The 23,421-nt window shown below is 39.2% G+C and overlaps 1 protein-coding gene across 2 annotated transcripts in view; it reads left to right on the top strand.

The window, feature by feature from the left end:
- The window catches only part of CDK5RAP1 (CDK5 regulatory subunit associated protein 1), a 53,632-nt gene that overhangs the window by 5,612 nt on the left and 24,599 nt on the right, over positions 1-23,421 (top strand). For both annotated transcript variants that reach the window (XM_046680062.1, XM_046680061.1), the window contains exons 3-10: positions 409-512; positions 1,009-1,043; positions 2,052-2,152; positions 5,026-5,236; positions 7,421-7,541; positions 14,240-14,470; positions 22,077-22,174; positions 23,160-23,215. In XM_046680062.1, the coding sequence (XP_046536018.1) occupies positions 409-512; positions 1,009-1,043; positions 2,052-2,152; positions 5,026-5,236; positions 7,421-7,541; positions 14,240-14,470; positions 22,077-22,174; positions 23,160-23,215 (957 nt within the window). The remainder of the gene's footprint in view (positions 1-408; positions 513-1,008; positions 1,044-2,051; positions 2,153-5,025; positions 5,237-7,420; positions 7,542-14,239; positions 14,471-22,076; positions 22,175-23,159; positions 23,216-23,421) is intronic.

Below are 23,421 nucleotides of genomic sequence, written 5' to 3'. Positions count from 1 at the left end.
GCTGCTACCTCTAGAGGCTAGGGAACCTCATTTTGAGAAGGAGTGTAACATGTGGATTTAAATTTCTTTTTCCCTCAGGTGGGTAATCAGTGCTATTGACTAGTCCTCCCTTTTCTAATTGTTTTTTTAACCGTATTTCCTTGATTCTTAGGTGCATGTTTTTCCCATATTTTAAATGACATGGCTTATAACTGGTATGTGTTTATAATGTTGTATGTCTTTTGTCTGAAAGGTTGTCATTAATTTGAGGGTACATCTGGCAATTAATGGTGTCCTCGAATTGAGGCAGCAGGGGATTTAGTGGATAACCAGTTACCTTAGGTGTTTCTGGGGCATTTGGGAAGGAGTCCTTTTGAGACATGTGGTCTCTTTTTGTCTGCCTACCATGGAATCATCCTCTCATTGCAGTCTACCTGGAGACCTATGGCTGCCAGATGAATGTGAATGACACGGAGATAGCCTGGTCCATCTTACAGAAGAGTGGCTACCTGCGGACCAATAACCTCCAAGAGGTACATGTGTTTCCTGCTTCTCCTTATTTCCTGGCCCTCAGGGAAACTGCATTTGTGCCAGTTCTTAGATGCAGTTTCAGGAGCAGGGTACCGCCTGGTGGGAGTGAGTTCCTTGGGTAAAGTGTCTAGCATGGGACTGAGATGTACTTTTGTTCCAGTGATTTTTGAAACTTTTATGGTGGTGTTCACCTTCAGGCAAGTAACTAAGTTAAATATGGGCTTCGAGGAGGAGGGGAATGGGGAGTTAGTGGTTAATGGATACGCAGTTTTAGTTGGGAAAGATGAAATAGTTCCAGAGGTTGATCGTGGTGATGGTTGCACAACACTGTGGATGTACGTAATGCTACTGAACTGTACACTTAAAAATGGTTAAAATAGTAAATTTTATGTTACGTGTGTTTTACTACAGTCAAAAAAGAAGGGGCCGAGGGCAGTGATTCTGCAAGGTTCATTTCAAAGATCATAATTTTCGTTTTTTTCCTTGCTTTCCACTCAGGCTGATGTGATCCTCCTTGTCACATGTTCTATCAGGTGGGAATTTGTTCTTTACCTAGGGAATGGGTATATCTTATATAATAATGCCAGGCTGGCCTGCTATGGAGCTAAGCCAGTGGATTTGCCATTTTACAGCAATGGAGATAGTAATGATAGAGCTGGTTGACATTTGCTGAGCACGTACTGTATGTCAGGTCCTGTGCTGAGCACTGTACATGCACTGATTTAATTCTCACAACAACCCTATGACCTAGGTGCTCTTATCAAACACATTTTATAGAGGAGGAAATGGAGAGTGTGCTGAATCACCCAACTTTTCCTAAGGATTTTCTTGTAGCTAATGTCGCATGCTTCTGAGGTAGCGCCCATCGTAAGGGCTAGGGTGCAGTCAGTGGCGAGGGGACAGAGTTCTTCTGAACAGAGACGGGTGGCATCGTGAGAGGTGAACGTGCCGTGTTTCTCACTTTGTTTCTATGTACAAGCATAGACGTGTTAGTGTTAGTGTTTCCTCAGCTAGCTGTACTCTTGATGAATTAATCCAGCATTTTTGTTCTGAGGGTCTCTTCTGCAAGACACGGAAGTAGGTGCTTTGGGAGATTCAGAAATGAACCTTCCCTGGAACCTGGCTTTAAGGAGCTTAGTCTCATGTGGGAACTAAGACGGATACTAAGACGGATAAATAGCTTTAACACGTGGCAGAAAGCACTAGGTAAAAAAGTCAATAAAAAGGAGAGATTGCTAAGTGGAGGTAACGGGAGAGTTAAAGTGATAGAGTAGTTAAATGGAGAATAAACTCTCCAACAGAGGAGGGTTGAGGAAGGCTTGTCAGGATTTGGAGATGTGCAGGAAGGGCGTCGTTCTGGGAATGGTAAATTACAGCAAGTGGTGCTTCCATTGGCTCCCTGCCTGCCTTCCCTAAGCCTAAGAGGTAGATACTCATTTAAAGAATTGATGGTTATTTTTATTTTCTTCCCACTGACCTACTTTTTAGATTGTTCTGCAGTTTATTTTCAGGTTTATCTCTACCTCTTTTGATCTCTGTAGGGAGAAGGCCGAACAGACCATCTGGAATCGTTTACATCAGCTCAGAGCCCTGAAGACAAAGCGGCCTCGCTCCCGAGTGCCTCTGAGGATTGGGATTCTAGGTATCCGGTAATTTGCCAATTTTGTGAGTTTTGAGACTTGGGCTCCATGGAGCTTTACATGCTAGGGTTTCCCTTAGAGGCTGGATTCCCAGTGTATGAAGAAATCTTATACACCCCCTGCAACTCTTGTACTTAATGTCAGAGACTGTAGAATTAAATGAAATGAAGCTCATGAATGGGCTTTCTGTAGTGCCTTAAAGTAGCAGGTACTCCGAAAGTTGTCTATCCTTCCTAGAGTCTAATGTGGCTTGTTGTGGCACAGAGTCACAGGTAGGAGAGAGTTTGGGGTCTGAAGGGGAAGCGTGAATTTACAATGTAGGCCCCTTTCATCGTGACCCCTGAAGCATGCTCGGTGAAGATCTGGATCTGCACTGACCAGTGTGGTAGCCACTAGCCACAGGTGCTTATTTAAGCTTAATTAAACTGAAGTAATAGTAAAAACTCACTTCTTCAGTCTCACCAGTCACATATTGACTGCTTAGCCACACTTGACTAGTGGCTACTATTTTGAACAGCACAGATAAAGAACATTTCCATCGTCTTAGGAAGTTGTATTTTGCAGCTTTGATCTAGATAGCTGGGAAGCATATTTTAAAAATAATATATTGTACCCTCTTGGTCCCAGAATTTAGTTAATTTATTTAACCTCAAAACAGACTGTTTCAATTGTGGAATAGTTAAATTAATTCCTCTTGATGATGGATCAACACATGGTTGGAGCATGTGCTGTTACACAGATTAATGGACTAAGTGATGCAGGAGGATGGGAGGGTTAGCTGAAACGTTTGGTCCCATTTCACTTCCTTCATTATAGAAGCCCCTGAGTATATATCTGTTAGGAATTTCGGAAATCCTCAAAATAATTTTTTAAAAAATTGTGGTAAGATATATGTAACATAAAATTTACTATTTAAACCCATTTTTTTTTTGATTGGCACCTGAGCTAACAACTGTTGCCAATCTTTTTTTTTTTTCTGCTTTTTCTCCCCAAATTCCCCCAGTACACAGTTGTGTACGTTTTTAGTTGTGGGTCCTTCTAGTTGTGGCATGTGGGATGATGCCTCAGCATGGCCTGATGAGCAGTGCCATGTCCGCGCCCGGGATCCGAACCAGCGAAACCCTGGGTGGCTGAAGCGGAGCACGAACTTAACCACTTGGCCACGGGGCCAGCCTCCCATTTTAACCCTTTTTAGATGTACAGTTCAGTGGCATTAAATACATTCATGTTGTCGTGTACCCATCACCACCATCCATCTCCAGAACTTTTTCATCTTCCCAAACTGAAACAGCATACCCATTAAACAGTAACTCCCTATTCCACCCTCACCACAGCTCCTGGCAACCACCATTCTGCTTTCTGTCTCTATGAATTTCACTACTCTGGGTACCTCATATATGTGGAATCATACAATATTTATCTTTTTGTGACTGGCTTATTTCACTTAGAATAATGTCTTTAAGGTTCATCCATATTGTAGCAGAATTCCCTTCCTTTTTAAGGATGAATAATTTTCCATTGTATGTATATACCACACCTGTTGACGGACACTTGGGTCGCTTCCACCTTTTGACTATTGTGAATGATGCTGCTATAAACATGGGTATACAACCAAGAATGTTTCTTAAACAAATGTTTTCAAAGGGTGATTATAATAAAATGGACTTTTTAATTCAATAGCCTTACTAATAACGATGGTTTTTTAGGATATGGAAGATACCAGCATAGATGATTAACTCATTTCGTATGGGTTTTACAAGTATTATGGGCAAGAAAAGGGATAAAGAGCACAAGTGCAGTTGTATATAAGTTATTTATTTATTTTTTTATTGAAGTATAGTTGACATCCCATATTATATGAGTTCCAGGTGTTCAACATAATGATTCAATATTTATATACCTTATGAAATGGTCACCATGGCGAGTCTGGTAACCATCTGTTATCGTGTAAAGTTATTACAGTGTTATTGAGTATATTCCCTATGCAGTACTCTATTTCCCTGTGGCTTATTTATTTTATAACTGTAAGTTTGTACCTCTTAACTTCCTTCACCCCACTCCCCTCTGGTGACCACCAGTTTGTTCTTTGTGTCTGTAAGTTGGTTTTCTATTTTGTTTGTTTGTTTTGTTTTTTAGATTCCACACGTAAGTAAAATCATACAGTGGCTTTCTCTCTCTGATTCGTTTCACTCAGCATAATACCCTCTAGGTCCATCTGTGTTGTCACAAATTGTAAGATTTCATTTTTTTTGTGGCTGAGGAATATTCCATTTATATATATATATCACATCTTCTTAATCTGTTGATCTATCGATGGACACTTAGGTTACTTCCATATCTTGGCTATTGTAAATAATGCTACAGTGAACATAGGGGTGCATATATCTTTTTAAATTAGTGTTTTTGTTTTCTCTGGATAAATACCCAGAAGTGGAATACCTGGATCCTGTGGTATTTCTATTTTTAATTTTTTGAGGAAACTCCGTACTGTTTTACATAGTGGCTGCACCAATTTACAATTGAGTTTTATTTTTAAAAATAAGTTCCTGACACAAAATAGTTTTATTTGTAGCACCAAGTAATTTTCAGTTGAAAAAAAGGGTGGTTGCTGTCTGGAAAGATTTTTGGGTGGTGGTTGAACTTTCCCTGGGCATTTAATTGAATTACTCTAGGGCCATTTTTCCTGTGGTTTTCTTGTGTAGGAAGATGCAGTTTCAGAGCTATGGAATCGTCGGGCAGATTTGAGCAGTGATGCTAAACTCTTAGAGAACTTTCTGTGTCCTGGTCTCTGATCCAGCTGGAGATAATGTATACTGAGAAGAAGCCATGAGACAGATGAATTTGGGAACGGGTGCTTATTTCTTTTTCCTCCCAGGCTGCATGGCTGAGAGGTTGAAGGAGGAGATCCTCAACAGGGAGAAAATAGTGGATATTTTGGCTGGTCCAGACGCCTATCGGGACCTTCCTCGACTGCTGGCTGTTGCTGAGTCAGGCCAGCAAGCTGCTAATGTGCTGCTCTCTCTGGATGAGACCTATGCTGACATCATGCCGGTCCAGACGAGCCCCAGTGCTACTTCTGCCTTTGTGTGAGTCACTTACCGAGAGACAGGGAATGAACTTCTCCTTTCTCACCTTTAAAATAATGTTAATATCATTACATTAAAAAAATTAATACATGCACATAGTACAAAGACAAAAAATGACATAGTAAGGCTCCCTCACACTGGTCATCCGCAGTCTCCTAGGCCACCTCTCAGAGGCAGCCACGTTAGTAGTTTCTTGTGTAATCCTTTCAGGAGTATTCTTTGCATATACATTCATATACATAATATGAGGTCTTTCCTACCCTCCCTTCTATATTCTTATTTTTTTATTCTTATTTTTTTCTATATTCTTATTTTTTAAGAAAATATATGGGGGCCAGCCCTGTGGCCGAGTGGTTAAGTTCATGCGCTCTGCTTCGGCGGCCCAGGGTTTCGCTGGTTCGAATCCTGGGCGCGGACATGGCACTGCTCGTCAGGCCACGATGAGGCGGTGTCCCACATGCCACAACTAGAGGGACCCACAACTATAATAAATAACTATGTACTGGGGGAATTTGGGGAGATTAAAAAAAAAAGCAGAAGAACATATGTGAGGCTTTCCTCACATCTTTTTTCCCCCTACCCTGATCTTTTAAGTTAAAAAAAGAGATAAAGATCAGGTGATGAAATAGTTCATATTTGTTGAAGAATATGTGGAAAAATAGAAAAACATAAAGAAGAAAGTAAGAATTACCTATATTCCTACCACCTAATGATAAACACTGTTATTTTGGTGTATATCATTCCTGTTCTTTCCTATGTGTTTATGTGTGTATGCTTTGTGTATGTGTTTATTTATAAAAGTTGGCTTGTGGTGTACTTGCTTTTATAGCCTTTTCTTATTTAAAATGGGGAACATTTTTTATGTCATTAAATTTTCTGTAACAGAGATTGGCAAATTGACTTACAACCTGTTTTTGTAAGTAGAGTTTTATTGAAATACAGCCATGCCCATATCTTTACATATTGTCTGTGTCTTCTTTCGCCAATGTAGTGGCAGAATTAAGTAGTTGTTAGGTTGAGTCTCTGCTATATGGTTTGCAAAGCCTAAAATATTTACCATCTGATTTTTTTTTGGAGGAACATTAGCCCTGAGCTAACATCTGCTGCCAATCCTCCTCTTTTTGCTGAGGAATACTGGCCCTGAGCTGACATCTGCGCCCATCTTCCTCTGCTTTCTATGTGGGATGCCTACCACAGCATCCTTGCCAAGCAGTGCCATGTCCTCACCTGGGATCCGAAGTGGCGAACCCCAGGCCGCCCAAGTGGAATGTGCGCACTTAAGTGCTGAGCCACTGGGCCGGCCCCTGATTTTTTTTTTTAAAGACTTTATTTTTCTTTTTTCTCCCCAAAGTCCCCCGGTGCCTAGTTGTGTATTTTTAGTTGTGGGTCCCTCTAGTTGTGGCACGTGGGATGCCGCCTCAGCATGGCCTGATGAGCAGTGCCATGTCTGCACCCAGGATCCAAACCGGCAAAACCCTGGGCCACTGAAGCGGAGTGCACTAACTTAACCACTTGGCCACTGGGCCGGCTCATACTATCTGAATTTTTACAGAAGAAGTTTGACAACCTCTGTCATTTTTATGGCTGTCTGATACTCTGTTGTTGGAAATGTTTAATAAAAAAACAGCTGACGTTTATTTAACAATTCTTCAGTGAATACCTTTGATACATATCTATCCAGAATTATTTCCTTAAGATAAATTGAGGCTTTCATATACAGGATGCAAATGAAAGGAAGTGATTTAACCTGGCATTTAGATCAAGAATGAGTGAGGAATGTAGAACCCTGTGTTTTAAATCCAAGGTCTCAGCTCTTTATACATACTTTATAATATTTATTTTTTTCTGGTCTGCATATAAAAAGTTCAAACCATTTATACATATAAACAGTAGAAAGTCCAGGTGAGGTATGTCTACACCCCATTCCCTCACCAGAGTGGTGCCTCAGGGTAATCACTGTATCCACTAATTACAGTTTGGCTTGTATCCTGCGATTAGATGCTAGATTTTAAAGATAAAAAGTGTCTGCCTTAGTGCTTCTTAGATCTCAGATTGGTCGAGGGTGAGCATGTTGCCAAGAGAATTCAGAGCCAAAGGATAACACCAAGGGAGCTGTGACCTGCTCCTTGGGTTGGACCAGGACATCCTGCTCCTGTTGCTAAGTTCCCGTGCTTTCCTCTTAAGGTCTATCATGCGAGGCTGTGACAACATGTGCAGCTACTGCATTGTTCCCTTCACACGTGGCCGAGAGAGGAGTCGTCCTGTTGCCTCCATCGTAGAGGAAGTGAGGAAGCTTTCTGAGCAGGTAAAGAGTTCTCCAGCCTTTCTTACTGTGAGCATGTTTGTAGTAGGATGAGGACAACCTTTCTGGTTTTGTAGCCTGTGCTATTGCTAAGCTGTACAAGTTTAGAACCATACCTTCCAGAAAGAAAGACCTTGGTGTGCATCTTTGATTTGCTCTCTGTAAGTTATAGGCGGATCCAGTGTGAAGTTTACATAGGAGGCAGTACAGTGGAATGGAGAGAGATGAGTTTAGAATCAGATGATTGTGAATTCTGGCTTCCCTCTTCTCTGGCCTGGTGCCCTGGCACCCTGGCACAGGTCATTTAACTCTCTTCTTCACAATTTCCCCATCTGTGAAAAGAGGATAAAAAAGTACCTTCCTTGATGGATTATTGGAAGGGTTGTTATTCGAAGGATGTAGTAGTTTAAATGTTTTTAAACTACCTGGCACATGGTAAGTTTTCAGAGAATGATTTATTAGTCTGTCTATTCTAGGGAAACCTCCCAAATCTCTGGTTCATCTTATCGCTGAGCCAGCTCACTAGTTGAGGGACAGAGAATAGATGAGGGTATTGAATTAGATCAGAGGCCATAGGGGAGATAACTGTTGCCTTCCTCCTATTGGGAGCTGGTTCATTAGCCCTTGAGGAGGTCTGTTCCCTAACCCTAGGCCCAAATCCTCCAGCCGTGCAGAAGAGGACAGTTGGTGGGAACATTGACCTTTTCTTCCACTAGAGTCTCTGTTTCCTTGCTTGCTTGGCTTGGGAATCATAGGGGCTAGTCCCTGCTCAAGTTCTTATTTTTGTTTTTTTCAGGTGTACGTCATTATATTTTGATTTCAGTGTAGATTATATCATATTCACCACCTAAAGCCTAATTACTATCCATGACCATACACATGTGCCTAATCACCCCTTTCATCCTCCACCCAACCCCCTTCCCTTCTGGTAACCACTAATCCAATCTCTATCTCTCTGTGTTTGATTGTCATTGTTTTTATCATCTACTTATGAGTGAGATCATATGGTATTTAACTTTCCCTCTCTAACTTATTTCGCTTAGCATAATACCCTCAAGGTCCATCCATGTTGTCGCAAGTGGCAAGATTTCATCTTTTTTTATGGCTGAGTAGTATTCCACTGTGTATATATACCACATCTTTATCCATTTGTCCCTTGATAGACACCTAGGTTGCTTCCAAGTCTTGGCTATTGTGAATAATGCTGTGATGAACGTAGGGTGCATGTATCTTTATGCATTTGTGTTTTTGTGTTCTTTGGATAAATACCCAGCAGTGGAATAGCTGGATTGTATGGTAGTACTAGTCTTAATTTTTTGAGGAATCTCCATACTGTTTTCTGTAGTGGCTGCGCCAGTTTGCACACACACCAGCTGTATATGAGGGTTCCTTTTTCTCCACACCCTCTCCAACACTTGTTATTTCTTGTCTTGTTAATCACAGCCATCGTGATGAGTGTGAGGTGATATCTCATTGTAGTTTTTTCATATGCTTGTTGGCCATCTGTACATCTTCTTTGGAAAAACAGCTGTTCGTATCCTCTGCCAAGTTTTTAATTGGATTGTTAGTTTTTTTGTTGTTGAGATGTATAAGTTCTTTATATTTTGGAGATTAATCCCTTATTGGATATATGGTTTGCAAATATCCATATATTTGTTAGGTTGTCTTTTCGTTTTGTTAATGGTTTCCTTTGCTGTGCAGAAGCTTTTTAGTTTGCTGTAGTCCTATTTGTTTATTTTTTCTTTTGTTTCCCTTGCCTGGTCAGACGTGGTACTTGAAAATATGCTGCTAAGACTGATGTCAAAGAGCGTACTGCCTATGTTTTTTTCTAGGATTTTTATGGTTTCAGGTGTTAGATTCCAGTCTTTAATCCATTTTGAGTTAATTTTTGTGTATGGTGTAATCTAATGGTCTACTTTCATTCTTTTGCCTGTCGCAGTCCAATTTTCCCAACACCATGTATTGAAGAGACTTTCCTTTCTCCTTTGTATGTTCTTGGCTCCCTGTTGAAAATTAGCTGTCCATCGATGTGTGGGTCTGTCTCTGGGCTCCTGATTCGGCCCTGGTGATCTGTGTGTCTTTTTTGTCCCAGTGCCAAGCTGTCTTGGTTACTATAGCTTTACAGCATATTTTGAGAGCAGGGAGTGTGACACCTCTACCTCTTTTTTCTCAGAATTCCTGTGGCTATTCGGGGTGTTTTGTTGTTCCATATGAATTTTAGGATTCCGTGTTCTATTCTGTGAAAACTGTCATTGAAACTTTGATAGGGATTGCATTGAATCTGTAGATTGCTTTAGGAAGTATGGACTTTTTTTTTTAAAGATTGGTACCTGAGCTAACAACTGTTGCCAATCTTCTTCATTTTTTTTTTCCTTCCTTCTCCCCAAAGCCCCCAGTATATAGTTGCTTATTCTAGTTGCAGGCCCTTCTGGTTGTGCTATGTGGGACACTGCCTCAGCATGGCTTGATGACCAGTGCCATGTCCATGCCCAGCATCCAAACCAGTGAAACCCCGGGCCACTGAGGCGGTGCCCGCAAACTTAACCACTCAGCCATGGGGCTGGTCCCTGGAGATTTTAACTATGTTAATTTTTCCAATCCAAGAGCACAGAATATCTTTCCATTTCCCTGTGTCTTTTTCAATTTCTTTCAGCAATGTTTTATAGTTTTCAGTGTACAGTTCTTTCACCTTTTGGTTAAGTTTATTCCTAAGTATTTTATTCTTTTTGTTGCAATTGTAAATAGGATTGTATTTTAAATTTCTCTTTTTGCTACTTTGTTGTTAATGTATAGAAACACAACTGATTTTTGTATGTTGATTTTGTATCCTGCAACTTAACCATATTCATCCATATTCATTTATTATTTCTAGAAGTTTTTTCGTGGATTTTTTAGGGTTTTCTTTTTTTTTTCCCCTCCTTCTCCCCAAAGCCCCCAGGTACATAGTTGTATGTTCTAGTCGTGAGTGCCTCTGGTTGTGCTATATGAGACGCTGCCTCAATATGACCTGATGAGCGGTGCCATGTCCATGCCCAGGATCCGAACTAGCGAAATCCTGGGCTGCCAAAGTGGAGCTCGTGAACTTAACCACTCAGCCATGGGGCTGGCCCCCCTAGGGTTTTCCAGATATAAAATCATGTCATCTGCAAATAGTGACAGTTTTACTTATTCCTTTCCAATTTGGATCCTTTTTATTTCTTTTTCTTGCCTCATTGCTCTGGCTAGGACTGGCAATACTATGTTAAATAAGAGTGGTGAAAGTGGGCATCATTGTCTGCTTCCTCTTCATAGAGGGATAGCTTTCAGTTTTTCTCCATTGAGTATGATATTAGTTGTGGGTTTGTCATATATGACCTTTTTATGTTGAGTACTTTCCTTTTATTTTATTTCCTTTATTTTATTCAGAGTTTTTTAAATCATAAATGGATGCTTTATCTGTCAAAGGCTTTCTCTACAGCCTGTTCCAGTTCTAAGTCAGCACTCTGCTTTTGTTCTTATGCTCTGGCAATGCTCTCTTCTCTTCCCCTATCACCAGATTCTCAGTTCCCTGATTTGGTCCCTGGCCGCTCACAGGCACTGTGAGGTCTTCTCCATAGCCCACCTCTCCAAGTGCTTTCTGGTCTCAAGTTGTCCCCTTCTCCCCTTCCAGCTCCCCCATAGTACCACAACTCACTCTTTCAAGATAGAGACAGTTTGTTTAAGCAGATTGAGGTAATGACAGAAACTCCCTAACCTTTCTAGGTTATTTGCATATAAGGGAAGAAACTTAGTAACATTAAAGTGAATCTTAGTGAATTCAAAGCTATTGACTTGTGAAGAATTAAGATTCTGCATTGTGTTTTAAAGTAGTTGTTAGTCATTTATTTTGCTTAGAGAGTAACTTTTTAAAAGATTTTTGTTTATTTAGATTTTTAAACTACAGTTGCAAAGATAATAGAATATTGTTCCTTTAACAGAATGTTGTTTATGCATTCAAACAATGGTTATGGATTGGAAGTTGTTTAAGTAAGAGGCCTTTTTTTAAAGACTCTTTATCTTTTTATATGAAAAAAAATTTAAATATGCAGAAAAGCAGAATAGTATAATGACTTCTCTCTCCCAGCTAACAATCACTTAAATTTAATAATTATTACTTTTTGCCTTATTTACTTTTATCTATTTTTTTGTTGTTAATAAAGTATTTCAAAATACAGCATGATATTTCACCATTAAGTAATTATGCATTTCTAAAAAATAAGGATATTTTCGATACCATTATTCTAACACAGTTAACAAAATCTACTACTATCATCTCCTCCTCGTCCACCCATATTCAAATTTTCCCAATTGCCCCATAACTCTTTGCATTTGGTTGTTATTTCTTTTCTTTTTTTTTGAGGACGATTAGCCCTGAGCTAACATCTGCTGCCAATCCTCCTCTTTTTTTGCTGAGGAAGACTGGCCCTGAGCAAACATCTGTGCCCGTCTTTCACTACTTTATATGTGGGACGCCTACCACAGCATGGCATGCCAAGCAGTGCCATGTCTGCACTTGGGATCTGAACCAGTGAACCCGGGCCACCAAAATGGAATGTGCAAACTTAACCACTGTGCCACTGGGTGGGCCCTGTTATTTCTTTTTATATGTGTTTGTATTTTACTTAGTTTTGTATCTTGCTTTTTTTTAAATAAACCTTTTGTTCTGGAATAACTTTAAATTTTCAGAAAAGTTGCAAAGATAGAGTTACCTGTAATGTTAACATCTTACTTTGGTGTATTTGTCAAAACTAAAAGATTAAGACTGCTGGTACATTCCTATTAAACTACTTCAGACTTTATGCTGGTTTTGCCAGTTCCCCCACTAGTGTCTTTTTTCTTTTTCAGGATCTAATCCAGGATCGACATTGCATTTAGTATATCCTGTTTTTTAAATTAACATTATGTCACAACTTGTAAAAATAAATAGTCTTTATAGCTACTAGAGATGTGACAGTTAAAGATGCATTGAGTTGTCCTGGAGTGGGATTATGATCAGGAAAAATAAAGTTATTAAAAAAAATATTTTTATGTAGTTGTGATCTTACTGTCTAAGCAATTTTGTATCCTGTCCTTAATGGTGTGAGCATTTTCCCATGTCACTGATAGCTTTTAGCTTTATTTTTGTATCATTGTGGCTTTCCTTGGTGTGGACACACTGTGATTTACTTGTAGGACAACAGCTTTCAAATTGCTTTCAATTATTCCCCTATTAAAACTGTGCTGTGTAGAAGTACATCTCTATGCATTAATCTTTGTTCATCTTATGGTTATATCCATAAGATAAATTCCTAGACATGCCATTATTGAATAAAAGTTAGAAAAAAGTTATAAAGGACATTATTTGGACAATTGGTGAAAGTTTGATTTATTTGAATGTGGATTAGATAATGGTATTGTATCAATACCTCTAATTTTGATAATTGTCCTGAGATTATGTGGGAGAATGTTCTTATTTTTGGGAAATATATACTGAAATATGTAGGGGTAAAAGAGTCTGATGTTTGCAACTTGTTCTCAGAAGGCTTAGAAAAATGTGTGCTTGTACACGTGTGTAGAGAGAGTGTATATGAATGTGTTAATGTGAATGATAAACAAGTGGGGCACAATGTTAACAATCAGTGAAACTGGGCAAAGAGTAAATGGGAGTTCTTTGTACTGTTATTGCAATTTTTTTGTAAGTTTGAAATTATGGCAAAATTAAGTTACAAAAAATAGTCTTTATAGCAACCATTATTCTTTTTCTTAAATTTTATGATGCAAATTTTCAAACACAAGTTGAAAGATTAGTGCAATAAACATGACTGTTAACATTTGTTGTATTTGCTTTATCTGCCTATCTCTATAGATATATAAATATATTTTTTCTGAACCATTTGAAAGTAAGTTGTAGACATCAGGCTACTTAACCCCAGATACTTCAATATGACTCTTCACAGAATAAGAATTTTTCCCCTCATAATGATAATACTATTATCACATGTAGGAAATCTAGCAATTAACTAATATTATGTAATACATAGTCCATAGTCAAAGTTCATTAATTGTCCCAAAATTTCTTATTGCTGTTGTATTTTCAAACCAAGATCCAGTCAAGGTTTGTGTAGTTTTATTTGGTTTTTATATTTCTTCAATCTATCTTAATCTAAAATAGCTCTTCCATGTTTTTGTTGTTAGCTTTAAATCATGCATTAATCTTTTGAAGAGACCAAATTGAAGCAATTTGTCTGATTGCTTCCTCATGTCATCATTTAGAATATTCCCCTGAATTCTAGTAAACTGAAAGTTAGGTGTAAAAGCTTGATTTGATTTAGGCTAGATATTTTTGGCAAGAATACTTTGTAGGCGATGATTATATGACGTTCAACTGACAGAATGGTGTTATAATTTGATTTATGGTGTCATAAATTAACCATTATTATTGAGCATTGAGTTTACATCTAGTTTTTTGCTATTCTAAAAAATACTTTGAAGATTGCTTTTTATGTAGGTTTTTATTCTCAAGTTCAATTCTTCAGACGAGATGCCCAAACATGAAATTATTGGGTTAAAGACAGAACACATTTATGGATGGCTCTTGGTAGGTTCAGCTAATTTTAATTAGTGATTTGGTGTGAAGGTACCAAACAAGTTTTTAAATTGCCTCCAATATACTTATTTTTTCCAATATGTTTTCCCTTTTTCAGGGGCTGAAAGAAGTGACACTCCTTGGTCAGAATGTTAATAGTTTTCGGGACAATTCAGAAGTCCAGTTCAATAATGCAATGTCCACCAGCCTCAGTCGTGGCTTCTCCACCAACTATAAAACCAAGCAAGGAGGGCTTCGTTTTGCTCACCTTCTGGATCAGGTCTCCAGAATAGATCCTGAAATGAGGATCCGTTTCACCTCTCCCCACCCCAAGGACTTTCCTGATGAGGTGAGTATCGATAGTTAACTGTGCCAATCTGATATCAGTATCCTTAAGCATGCCAAAGGCTGAACCAGTAGGATGCAGCAGAGGCCTCGAGTCTTGCTCAGGGATCCTGTGGTGTATTGCTATATTGCCCTCTGAATCTACTGGTCCTTTGGAAAGATTTAAAGTCTACCAAGGTAGGGGCAGAGATAGGTCTGATATTAACGGGAGGTTAAGACCACCTGTTGGGACCATGAAGGCTGTGCAGAGAGAGGTTTTAGTACAAGGTGGTATGGGTTGGACAAGAAGGGAGGCAATATGATATGCAGTGGGAAGTATCCAGACTTTGGCCTCAGACAGACCTGAGATCATTCCTAGCTCTTCCAGGGCTTTACTAGTAGATGTGACCTTTTCAACTTACCATCTTCATCTGTAGAATGTGGTTAATAATCACGTTCTTCTTTGGGTTGTTAGGTAATAGATATAACATGTGGAAGGTACTTAGCAAAGTGCCTGGTATGCAATATGTAGCCCACATGTGAAGCCTTTTTTTTAGTTGAGTTCATAATAGGTTACATCATTGTGAAATGTCAGTTGTACATTATTTCTTGTCCATCACCACAGAAGTGCTCCCCTTCACCCCTGTGCCCACCCCCCACCCCCCTTCCCCTGGTAACCACTGAACTGTTTTCTTTGTTCCTGTATTTGTTTATATTCCACATATGAGTGAAATCATCTGGTGTTTGTCCTTCTCAGTCTGGCTTATTTCTCTTAGCATAATACCCTCCAGGTCCATTCATGTTGTTGCAAATGGGATAATTTTGGCTTTTTTTATGGCTGAGTAGTATTCCATTTTATATATATACCACATCTTTATCCAATTGTCGGTCAATGGGCACTTGGATTGTTTCCATGTCTTGGCTATTGTGAATAGTGCTGCAATGAACATAGGGGTATGTATGTTACTTTGGATTATTGATTTCAAGTTGTTTGGGTAGATACCCAATAGTGGGATAGCTGGGTCATATGGTAGTTCTATTTTTAGTTTTTTGAGGAATCTCCGTACTGTTTTCCATAGTGGCTGCACCAGTTTGCATTCCCACCAGCAGTGTATGAGGGTTCCCTTTTCTCCACACCCTCTCCAACATTTGTTATTTTTAGTCTTATTGATTATAGCCATTTTAACAAGTGTAAAGAGGTATCTTAGTGTAGTTTTGATTTGCATTTCCCTGATGATTAGTGATGTTGAACATCTTTTCATGTGTTTGTTGGCCATCTGTATATCATCCTTGGAAAAATGTTGTCATATCCTCTGCCCAGTTTTTGATCAGGTTGTTTGTTTTTTTGTTGTTCAGTTGTGTGAGTTCATTATATATTAGGGAGATTAACCCCTTGTTGGATATATGATTTACAAATATTTTCTGCCAATTGGTGAGTTCTCTTTTTGTTTTGATCCTAGCTTCTTTTGCGTTGCAGAAGCTCTTTAGTCTGATGAAGTCCCCCACTTGTTTATTTTTTCTTTTGTTTCCCTTGTCTGAGAGGACATGGTGTTTGAAAAGATCCTTTTAAGTTTGATCTCAAAGAGTATACTACCTGTATTATCTTCCAGGAGTTTTATGGTTTCAGGACTTATCTTTAAGTCTTTGATCCATTTTGAGTTTACTTTTGTGTGTGGCGTGAGATAATGGTCTATTTTCATTCTTTTGCATATGGCTGTCCAGTTTTCCCAACACCATTTATTGAAGAGACTGTCTTTTCTCCATTGTATGTTCTTGGCGCCTTTGTCAAAGGTTAGCTGTCTATAGAGGTGTCGTTTTACTTCTGGGCTTTCAGCTCTGTTCCATTGATCTGTGTGCCTGTTTTTGTGCCAGTACCATGCTGTTTTGATCACTATGGCTTTGTGGTACATTGTGAAGTTAGGGATTATGATGCCTCCAGCTTTGTTCTTTTTTCTCGGGATTGCTTTAGCAATTCAGGGTCTTTGGTTGCCCCATATGAATTTTATGATTCTTTGCTCTATTTCCGTGAAGAATGTCATTGGGATTCTGATTGGGACTGCATTGAATCTGTAGATTGCTTTGGGTAGTATGGACATTTTAACTATGTTTATTCTTCCAATCCGTGTACATGAAATCTCTTTCCATCTCTTTATGTCGTCATCTATTTCTTTCAATAATGTCTTATAGTTTTCATTGTGTAAGTCCTTCACCTCCTTGGTTAAATTTATTCCTAGGTGCTTTATTCTTCTAGTTGTGATTGTAAATGGAATTGTATTTTTTTTTTCTTTTTTGAGGCACATTAGCCCTGAGCTAACATCTGCTGCCAATCCTTCTCTTTTTGCTGAGGAAGACTGGCCCTGAGCTGACATCCGTGCCCATCTTCTTCCACTTTATATGTGGGACGCCTACCACAGCATGCCTTGACAAGTGGTGCATGGGTCTGCACCTGGGATCTGAAGTGGTGAACCCTGGGCCACCAAGGTGAAACGTACAAACTCAACCACTGTGCCACCAGGCTGGCCTAGAATTGTATTCTTTTTTTTTTTTTTTTTTTTTTGAGGAAGATTAGCCCTGAGCTAACTACAGCCAATCCTCCTCTCTTTGCTGAGGAAGACCAGCCCTGAACTAACATCCATGCCCATCTTCCTCCACTTTATATGTGGGCCACCTGCCACAGCATGGCTTGCCAAGCAGTGCCATGTCTGCACCTGGGATCTCAATCGGCAAACCCAGGGCCACCAAAGCGGAACATGTGAACTGCTGTGCCAGTGTGCCGGCTCCCCCGCAATTGTATTCTTGAGTTGTCTTTCTGTAAGTTTGTTAATGGAGTATAGAAATGCAGCTGATTTTTGTAAGTTGATTTTGTACCCTGCAACTTTACCGTAGTTAGTTGTTAATTATTCCTAATAGTTTTCTGATGGATTCTTTAGCGTTTTCTATATATAAGATCATGTTATCTGCAAACAGCAAGAGTTTCACTTCTTCACTCCCTGTTTGGATTCCTTCTATTCCTTTCTCTTGCCTAATTGCTCTGGCTAAAACCTCCAGTATTTTGTTGAATAAGAGTGGTGATAGTAGGCATCCTTGTCTTGTTCCTCTTCTCAGAGGAATAGCATTCAGTTTTTCTCCATTGAGTATGATGTTGGTTGTGGGTTTGTCATATATGGCCTTTATTATGTTAAGGTAATTTCCTTCGATCCCCATTTTGTTAAGAGTTTTTATTATAAAACAAAAAGAGTTTTTATTATAAATGGCTGTTGGATCTTATCAGATGCTTGCTCTGCATCTCCTGAGATGATCATGTGGTTTTATTCCTCATTTTCTTAATGTGGTGTATCACATTGATTGATTTATGGATGTTGAATTATCCCTATGTCCCTGGTATAAATCCCACTTGATCATGATATATGATCTTTTTGATGTATCATTGTATTCAGGTTGCCAGTATCTTGTTGAGGATTTTTACTTCTATGTTCATCAGTGATATTGGCCTATAGTTTTCATTTTTTGTGTTGTCCTTGTCAGGCTTTGGTATCAGAGTGACATTGCCCTCGTAGCATATGTAAGGAAGCGCTCGTCTTGCCTGATGTTTTGGAATAGCTTGGGAAGAATAGGTATTAAATCCTCTCTGAAAGTTTGGTAGAATTCTCCAGGGAAGTTGTCTGGGCCTGGGCTTTTGTTTTTTGGGATGCTTTTGATTACTGTTTCACTCTTTACTTGTGATTGGTCTATTCGGATTATCTGTTTCTTCTTGATTCTTTGTTGGGGGGTTGTGAGAGTCTAAGAATTTATCCATTTCTTCTAGATTGTTCATTTTGTTGGCATATAGCTTTTTGTAGTATTCTCTTATAATCTTTTGTATTTTCTGTGGTATCCGTTATTTCTCCCCTTTCATTTTTAATTTTATTTATCTGAGCTTCCTCTCTTTTTTTCTTTGTAAGTGTGGCTAGGGGTTTGTCAGTTTTGTTTATCTTCTCAAAGATTCGGTTGTTTCATTGATCCTTTCTACTACATTTTGTTTCAATAGCATTTGTTTCTGCTCTGATTTTGATTATTTCTCTCCTGCTGACTTTGGGCTTTGTTTATTCTTCTTTTTCTAATTCAGTAAGGTGTAGTTTGAGATTGCTTATTTGGGATTTTTCTTGTTTATTAAGGTGAGCCTGTATTGCGATGAATTTCCCTCTTAATATGGCTTTTGCTGTATCCCATATGAGTTGGTAGGGCATGTTATCATTTTCATTTGTCTACAGGTATTTTTTGATCTCTCCTTTAATTTCTTCAATAGTCCATTGGTTGTTCAGTAGCATGTTGTTTAGTCTCCACATCTTTGTCCCTTTCTCAGCTTTTTTCTTGTAATTAATTTCTAGCTTCATAGCAGTGGGATCACAAAAGATGCCGGTTATTATTTCCATCTTAAATTTATTGAGGCTTGCCTTGTTTCCCAACATATGGTCTATCCTTGAGAATGTTTCATGCACATTTGAGAGGAATGTGTATTCTGCTGCTTTTGGATGGAGTGTTCTGTGTGTGTCTATTAAGTCTAACTGGTCTATTTTATTTAATTTGGCTGTTTCCTTGTTGATTTTCTGTCTGGATGATCTGTCATTTGATGTGAGTGGAGTGTTGAGGTCCCCTCCTATTATTGTGTTATTTTTAATATCTTCCTTTAGGTTTGTTAATAGTTGCTTTATGAACTTCAGTGCTCCTGTGTTGGGTGCATAGATATTTATAAGCGTTATTTCTTCTTCATGGAGTGTCCCTTTGCTCATTATAAACTGCCGTTCTTTGTCTCTCTTTCCCTGTCCTATCTTGAAGACTACTCTGTCTGATATAAGTATTGTGACACCTGCTTTCTTTTGTTTGCCTTTAGCTTGGAGTATCGTCTTCTATCCCTTCTCTCTGAGCTGGTGTTTGTCATTGGAGCTGAGGTGTGTTTCCTGGAGGCCGCATATTGTTGGGTCTTGTTCTTTAATCTATCTTGCCACTCTGTCTTTTGACTGGAGAATTCAATCCATTTACATTTTGGGTGATGATTGATCTATGAGGGCTTAATGCTGCCATTTTATGACTCGTTTTCCGGTTCTCCTGCATTTCCTTTGTTTCTTGTCCCATGTGTTTCAGTCTACCAATTGAGTTATGTAGTTTGTTATATTGTGTTTGTTTTTTTCTCCTTATTTATTATTTGTGTCTCTGTTCTGCTTTTTTGTTTAGTGGTGACCATGAGGTTTGTATTCAAAATCTCGTGGATATGATACTCTCTTTTCTGATGGCCTCTTATTTTCTTTTAGATAAGATAGTCCATTGTCTGTTGGCCTCTTATTTTCTCAGACTAAACTGATTCAGTCCCTCTCCTCTTCCCCTCCTAAGTTGTTTTCCTCACATTTTATTCCATCTTGTGTTGTGAGTTTGTGATTAAAATAACAGGATTATCTTTGTTTTTGGTGTTTTCCTTCCCTTTATCTTTAATGTTACACTTGAGTAGTTGCTAACCTGTTCTGATGTATAGTTACAGTTTTCTGATTCTGTCTTCCTATTTATCTCCTTACTCCATGCTTTGTAACCCTTGTCTCCCTTTCTTTGTTTTTTTCAGGTAGGAGGGCCTTCTTGAGGATTTCTCGTAGTGGAGGTCTTGTGACTACGAAGTCCCTTAGCTCTTATTTATCTGGGAAAGTTTTCATTTCTCCATCATATCTGAAGGATATTTTCACTGGATAGAGTATTCTTGCCTGAAAGTTTTTGTCCTTTAAAGATTTGAATATGTCATTCTAGTCTCTCCTAGACTGTAAGGTTTCTGCAGAAAAATGTGCTGAAAGCCTGATAGGGGTTCCTTTGTAGTTTATTTTCTTCTCCCTTTGCTGCCTGTAGTATTTTTTTCTTTGTCATTCACTTTTGCCAGTTTACTACTGTATGCCTTGCAGTAGGTCTTTTTACACTGATATATTTAGGAGATATGGTAAGCTCTTCCACGTGGATTTCCATCTCCTTCCCTAACTTTGACAAGTTCTCTGCTATTGTGTGAACACGCTTTCTGTTCTAGTCTCCTTCTGTTCTCCCTCTGGAATACAACATAATTCTTATGTTGCATTTCCTAGTTGAGTCAGATATTTCTCGGAGGCTTACTTAATTTCTTTTTAGTTTTAGTTGTCTCTCCTTTTCTATCTGGTGTATTTCCATGTCTGTCCTCGATTATGCTGATTTGCTCCTCTATGGTGTCGGCTCTAGTGTTCAGGGAATCCATATTTTGTTTTATCTCGTTGATTATGTCTTTCATCTCCAATATATCTGATTGATTATTCTTTGTAGTTTCAGTCTCTTGTGAGGTAGCTCCTGAACTCATTGAATTGTTTCTGTACATTCTCTTTTAACTCGTTGAGATTTTGATGATAGCTATTTTGAATTCTCTTATTTAGATTACATATTTCTGTGTCTTCAGGACTGATTTCTGGGTATTTGTCATTTTCTCTCTTGTATGGAGATATAATTTCTGATACTACTACAGGGTGTGGCTTTGTTCTTTTGCTGGTGTTATTTGTCCTGGTGTTATTTGGTCTCAGTTACCACCTGTTGCCACTGGTTGGGGGCCAAGAGCTGCGTATTCTGAGCCCTCTGTGATCTGCCAGGATCCCAGGCGCTGGAGCCAGCAGTGGGTGGGTTGGGGGGAGGGGCGCTTTTTTCTGCTTGCTCTCAGTGTTTCCTTGCTGTGCTCTCACTGTCTGATCTCCTGGGGTGTTGGCTTGATAAGGTCACCCCCTGCGAAAGCTTTCACCTTGGTAGGGGCCTTCCCTTAGGCTGCAAGGGACCTTGGGGATCTTTGATGTTCCCACGAATGAGCGTCCCCGTCCCCCTTTCCTTCCGTCTCAGAGGCTGCGTGCAGTCTCAGATTGCAGTCTTTTGGGGAGGGAACGAAGTTTTCTCTTACTGTGTTCCACCTCCTCCGAGGGGCACTCCAGCCTCTCTTCCCTCCGATGCGTGGCTGCTTGGGTCTCAGACGTCTTTTGTGTTGTGTGGATGTCCTCTGTTGGAGTATGAATGTCCTTTTCATTGTGTATTGGAGGGGAGCGATTGCCGGAGAACTCACTCCGCTGTGATGCTGACATCACTCTGTAATGGGAACCTTTTTTTCTTTAAAGGTTTTTTGTTTCAGTGAAATGTCTTTTGGTCTCCTCCCTACCTTTACCCCTCTGGATTATTTATCTTCTTACTGAGTTGTAAAAGTTCTTTATGTGTTCTTGATACAAATCCTTTGTCAATATATTTTTTCAAATGTTTTCTCCTAGTTTTAGTTTCTTGATGGTATCTTTTAAAGTGGCTAATTAGTTTTTATATTAGATGAAACGAATGCCATTTATTTTTCTTGTGTCAGTACTACCTGTGAATGGCCCTCTCGCTTAAATCTGACCTCTACTTGCGTTCTTTACTCTTTGAAAGCAGAGATGCCATCAGGTGAAATGTCTGAGGCAGATAGAACATGGCTTGAGCAGAAGTAAAGGATTTGGGTAATTCATGTGTTTGGGTTAATCAGCCTCTTAATTACTTGAAAATTAAGCTTGGTGGAGAAACAGTGGGGGCTGTTTTCTTTCGACAAGATTTGGTGAGACTTTAATGACCTTCTATGTGTTCTATTTGACCAGGTTCTGCAGCTGATTCATGAGAGAGACAACATCTGTAAACAGATCCACGTACCAGCCCAGAGCGGGAGCAGCCGTGTACTGGAGGCCATGCGTAGGGGGTCAGACTTGCTTGGGGAGGGGGCATCCTGCACCTTTTCCATGTTTCCTTAAGGACCAAACAGGGTCTAAGAACCTAGCACACTGTGTGGCACATAGTAGCTGCTTAGTAAATGTTTATTATATATGAATAGACCTGTGGACATTGAAACTTGCTTCTGTTCGGTCTATAAGTATAGACTAAGGACTCAATTTCATTTGTGGCATGTTTTTTATTAAGCACCTACTGTGTGGCACACTCTGAGGTTTTAATCCTTTAGTTTTTAACATTAATGTTGTTGAGTTGGAATTTAAATATAGCTCTATGTGTTCACTTACTTTGGGAACAATAAATATTGCGGAGGTAAGACTGAAAGGAGAATGTGACAAATGGCACGCTGTAAGGAACTATGCTTTGTCTTGTTTTCCACATTGGCAAAGAGTTTTAGAGATCCTCTTAAATGTTAATCTGTCTTCAATTGTTAGTTAAATAAAAAATATGTATTTTTTTTTAAAAGATTGACACTTGAGCTAACATCTGTCGCCAGTCCTTTTTTTTTTTTTACCCCTCTTCTCCCTAGAGCTCCCCAGTGTGTAGTTGTATATTCTAGTTGTAGGTCCTTCTGGTTGTGCTGTGTGGGATTCCACCTCAGCATGGCCTGATGAGTGGTGCCATGTCCACACCCAGGATCTGAACTGGCAAACCCTGGGCCGCTGAAGCGGAATGTGTAAACTTAACCACTTTGCCACAGGGCTGGCCCCAAAATATGTATTTTTAATATTTAAAGTAATTTATGGTCTTGAGCTAAAAATTCATAGCCTCTGGACTAGGTTACAGTACAGGATTTGGATCAAAAGGGCCCTTTTGGATACTTTAACCTACTTTTATACCATCCTATGTGGATGAGAAATGGTTATGTGTGGTAAGTCATAGTGTCATCTTTTTATACCATTCATTTAAAAAAAATGGGTTCATCTAAGCCTTTTCTTTTCTTTTGTTTGTTGCAGATATTCAAGAGAAGCTTATGTGGAGTTAATTCATCATATCAGAGAGTCTATTCCAGGTACATTTAAGAAACATACTCTGCTGACCACATTACTCTACTGGTGACAGCAGTCTTCTTGGTGAGATACAGGCAACACCTGTGGCAGTACCTTGTGACACCTTTACACTTCTTTTCCTCCTCGTCACTTCTCTCTCTCTCTTTTTACTTCTCTCTTGGTTGTGCTAGAAATCCTCAGAGGTGTGGATCGGCTTGTGATGTCAAGG

Source organism: Equus quagga, chromosome 12, assembly GCF_021613505.1.
Source record: "Equus quagga isolate Etosha38 chromosome 12, UCLA_HA_Equagga_1.0, whole genome shotgun sequence".
NCBI classification, from domain to species: domain Eukaryota; kingdom Metazoa; phylum Chordata; class Mammalia; order Perissodactyla; family Equidae; genus Equus; species Equus quagga.
Note: the sequence above shows the minus strand (reverse complement) of the source record. Positions and strands in the feature narration are given on the sequence as shown.